We start from the raw sequence: 5,000 nt of genomic DNA on the forward strand, positions 1-5,000 counted from the left end.
TCTTTCGCCCCCAAGTTAGTTTAAGGCTTATTGGTATAGGAGGCTCGGGACGCTCACGGATTTCGCATCTAAGCCAAGCTGTACTTTTAAGCGAGAAATCGTCCAGATCGTTGAAAAACGCGGCTTTTGGCCACTAAAATAGCTCTTTTTTCGAAAAAACTTTACTATACGCAACGCAATTACTTGAGAAGCAGGTCTGAAAAACGATCGGTCATAGAGTCATTTCATCGAAAATTCCCGGGGTCAAGTTCTTCAATTGTTGATTCTAGGCGATGAAGGTTGAAATCTAGGGCTAACCGACTGCTTCAAGTATCGCTGACATAGCAAAATGGAAACCGTGGTTTGGGCCCACTTTCTTTCGTGATCCCGGGCTTACAACTTGAGAATCTTTCGTCTATCCTAGAAGTTGACAATAAAGAATGAATAGCAGTAGCCGCATCAAAACTTGCACAAGCCCAGAAGTCACTTTTGGATCTCTTTCGGGCAAATGATCCGAAGGTCCAAGGCCGGCGACTCGTAGAATATCTCCTTTCGGCTTGAAAGAGTCTTAGGGGAGATCAAACTTTTGATTACGGTTAGCGGTGAAATTGAATCTTCGGCTTTGGAGATAGAGACAGTTGGCAGGTTCACTTGCTTAGATTTCATTTCTTTTTAGCCTTTCTGCTCGCCTGCTACTGTAACTGAAGTCGGAACTCTTTATTTTATTTTTGAAGCTCTTTTTAGTTAGCTTCAGAGTAAAGTCCCGCTTTGTATAGAAAGATAGAAGTCCCGTTCCCTCGCGGATGAAAGAGGATAGAGTGAGTGGAATATGTAGGCGTAGGCGTTGGTAAACTCCTCTTTCCGGTAGTAGACGGAAAGCTCATTAGGTTAGCTCGTCCGGTAAGAAAAAGTGCAAGTTACTTCTAGGATTTCTAGTTCCGTGCTCTAGGGCTTTGACTTATAATAAGGAGAACTTGGAAATCGCGAACCTCTTTCTCTTAAGGCGCTCGTGGCTTGTGCTAATGCGACTCGGGAATGAGCAATGACTTGAGTTTAGTTCTGGAGTTCGAAGGGGGTGGCTTGAGTGCGTGGTCAAAAAAGATCACTTTCCATACTACGGTTACGGTATGGATAGCTAACTTGAGTGACACAGGTTTTTCCAACCTTGCCGGAATTGGATAGAAGTAGGGCTCTTGAAAGAGCTCCTTCGGCTGCGCCTTCACTTCCCTTCTTTTCTAGGAATGGTGGCTGGACAGGTAATCCCTTTAAGCAAAGCAGGGAGTTCCCGTTTTACCGACCCGTAAAAACGAAGCGGAAGCGGCCTTTCTCTTTGCAAGTGAGATAGCTTTTGTCACTATACGAATCGGCATCGGCACAACCCTCACCTTCGTATCTATAATATATAAACTTCTCACCTCTGTGCCTTCTGCAAGAGCCACAGTGACTGGAACAACAGGAAAGCCACCTTATAATCAGTCAAGCAGCAAGCAATTTGAATAGGGATTATGAATAGACCCTTACCCCTTCGATTGATTGTTCTAAAGTGTTTCGTTAAGTCGAATTGAAAGGCTTTGGGAATTCTCACTTATTTCATCTTTCGAGCCTGCATCAGCTGCGGGAAAAGATATGGTAGTGATCTCACTCGTTATTCCTTCAATCGATAAATTGGCAAGTCTGGAAGACCGGGTTCAATAGCAACCTACTTACTAAAGGCAAATCTGGCACTTCATTCCCCGGGTTGGACGATATATTCATCGGTAATGGTTTGCCTATCACTCATATTGGCTCTCTTAAATTACCATCCTCATCCCTCCCTTTGTGTTCCCACCATGACCAAAAACCCTCTTTCTGTTTCTCAACTCTGTCAACATAATGATGTTTCTGTTGTCTTTAATTCCTCATGCTTTCAGGTGAAGGATCGTCGCACGGGGGCCACAATCCTCCAAGGACCACATAAAGATGGTGTCTACCTTCGCTTCGTAGATAATTATTTTCAACGGAAAATTATCATTCTTTATACCGATAACGGCGGCGAATTTACTGCACTTGCATCTTTTCTTGCTACTCATGGAATAACCCACTTAACTACACCACCTCATACTCCTGAACATAATAGTTACGCCGAGCGTCGTCACCGCCACATTGTTGAAACTGGACTGACCTTACTTCACCATGCGTCTATCCCGCTAACATTTAGGCCCTTTGCTTTTCTTTGCTAAAGCAGTCTTCATAAAAGAGCTAAACACCAGAGGGTGCATTCAAGCTGCTAAACGAAAGGAACTCCTCAATCGGTCCTTGATCCTTGAATCGGCATCAACCGGCTAAAAGATCGGGTCTTACCCTCTTTTTCTTTTCCACTTTTGGCTTCGGTGGAGGGATCAGAGTCTGGTCGTATCGACTTGGCAACAGGAAAATCCGTATGATCGGGTCTTGAAGTCAGTGGATTCAATCTCAACTTCTAAACTCTCGAATGCAGCAAGATCAGGCACAGCAATTACATAAGGGAATGAGCGGGGAAAGGTTTGAAGACGCTCGACCAACGGGAGAGGTTTGACGCACCCCCTAAATAAAATAATTCCATTAAAGTAGCTCCCTCTGTCATCCAGAAAGGAAGAAAAGGGAAGAAACTAGAGTTTCCCGGTAGAATATCAGATGTGGAAGGGTCCGAACTACTTAGCTCGTTCACTAGCCTATAAAGTAAACCATTTCGGAATCAGAGGTTTCTTCTTAGAATGCCGTCGTTCAAGCACAGGCTGACCACTGATTCAATCTTCAAACCAAAAGCCAGATCTTGCTACTAGAAAACCGAAGGAGCACACAAAGCAAACGAAGGGACTCATCAATTTCTCATTGGTGTCCTCGAGGGGCGGTACACACGAGAACCAACCGAAAAAGGGGCAAACTCATTCCATACTCGCATCGACAACCCACAACGGGAATTCCAATTCCAGGATTAGAATTCCAATCAGGGTCAGACAATCCAACCTTGAGGGAAGGCACCGTAGCAACATTCAACTAACATTGGGCACATTTGAAACACAGAGAAGGGACACCTTTTCCCAACTTACATCGTAGATCCAATAACACTTGCAACTTACGAGGCGGGGAAATTCTTGGTCTCACATCTAGCTTACGCGGATGATATTCTAATATTTACTAAAGCCAGTGCGAAGGGCTTGCCGCTCTTAATGGATTTCCTTATTGACTATCAAAATTGTTCCGGGCAGCGGATCAATAATTCCAAAAGCTCTATTTTTTTTCTCTCGTCACCTCTCCTAGGAGGAGATGCAGTTCTGTCTCTCAACTACGGGCTTGACTCCCCGTAAATTACCTTTCACTTATCTTGGTGCGCCACTTTTTAAAGGGAGAAGAACGAAGTCATTGTTTGAAGACATTTTATTTTGAGTAAGGCAAAAAAAAGACTTTCGGGTTGGGATAAATCCTTGCTCTCCATGGGGAGTCGGCTGATGTTGATCAAATCGGTCCTTTCGTCAATGCCGCTTTATATCTTGCAAGTAATTCAACCTACCAAGGGTGTCCGCCAATTTCACAGGCTATTTGCTCGATTTCTTTGGGGACTCTGAAGAGTCCCATAGACGTATTCATTGGGCAATATGGTATAAAACTTACTTGGACCCATAATAAGGTCCAGTAGATTCTTACTAAGGGTACTTCCAATCTTCAACTGATCCATGACCTTATCGTCACAGTCAGGAGAAAATGGAACAAAGACCTCAGGTGACCATAATACCGAAGCAGACTTCCACGGTTTCTTGCGAGATGACCGGCCTTCCAAACCAAAGAAGGCGGTAAGCTCACAATGGAAAGACGTAAAGGAACTTCTCGCTTTACTGACTCACTTTCCACCCCTGGAACCTTTCATCCACCGCGGCAAAGCTGCTCCGAAGCGAACTATCCTATCTTTTATTCCTGGATAACTCGACTTTCGAACGCCTACCCGGTCATGCAATTCTTCTTTATAGAATAGTCCAATGTGGATCAATCTGAGACACTACCAAATGTTTTTCGTTTGGCTAGGTCCTCCTATCATAAGTCATAAGAAAGGCTAAAAACTGTATCGCCATCGCCGGTTGATTAGTTCCCGCTTTAGCTGCAGGAGGTTTCTTTCCCCGTAGACAACAATCGGATAGCTACAGATTCGCTCGTGATACCCTGTCCTTTAGGGCATCACTCACTACTTTCAGTGAACAAAGAGATAGTACTTGAGTACAGAGTCAGTACGAGTGATGAGTACATACGAGTATGAATGTTACAGTTAGAATGCAGCTAACATCAATCGGTATTCCCGGTGCACTAAGAGCGGTAATACCCGAGATGTCTGGACAGTTTATTCACCCAACTAACGTGTTGCTAAGACGATGGACGATGGTGTAGCGCGTGAGTGTGAGTAGTGCATTCCACCCCATATATACAGGAAAAAAAAGCGAAAAACCGTTCAGACCGAATCCCGATAATGATAATAAAGAAGGAGATAGAAAGCAAGGAGTTAGGAATGACAAAGCCGAGTTCGGAAAGTCACTGATTAGATTAAATAAGAGTAAGTCGGTGAGAAGGCGGAAGAGCCGGCAGTCCATGTTAGCAGGGCAGGTGAGGAGGGATAGGTTTTCAAGGTGGGATCGGAAGGGGGAGTACGTGGTCTACCTATCTGCTTCCTTAGAAGCAGGCTGATTAGCGCTCTTCGCGCAACGCTAGTACGACTTCTTACGCTTAATCGGTACAGTGGCAACATACGCACTAAATCGACCCTACGGGATAGGCTCTTAGTCACGGTGTGTAAAGGGCATTCAATGCAATCAGCGGTAATAAGCGAGAATTGCCTCAGTTCGTAAATCAACAGGAGAAGACAACGAAAGCATGGTACGCTAACAGCTCTAAGGAGCAGCTTAGCTGCAGTCGTCCCTATCGAAGCAAAGAAATCGGAGTAGAGGGTCCGAAGGAGAACTCGTCTGGCTCATGCCTATGCGGGTTCAAATCCCGCCTCCGCCAAACAACTGTAGCTG

At 44.8% G+C, this 5,000-nt stretch overlaps 1 protein-coding gene across 1 annotated transcript; it reads left to right on the forward strand.

Annotated features, from left to right (window-relative positions):
• The first annotated feature begins 1,739 nt into the window (after window positions 1-1,739).
• Window positions 1,740-2,198, forward strand: orf152 (hypothetical protein). The gene has a single exon. The coding sequence runs from the start codon at window positions 1,740-1,742 to the stop codon at window positions 2,196-2,198; it is 459 nt and encodes a 152-aa protein (YP_008992322.1).
• Window positions 2,199-5,000: the final 2,802 nt, after the last annotated feature.

The sequence above is a fragment of the mitochondrial genome of Salvia miltiorrhiza (assembly GCF_028751815.1).
Source record: "Salvia miltiorrhiza mitochondrion, complete genome".
Taxonomy (NCBI): Eukaryota; Viridiplantae; Streptophyta; class Magnoliopsida; order Lamiales; family Lamiaceae; genus Salvia; species Salvia miltiorrhiza.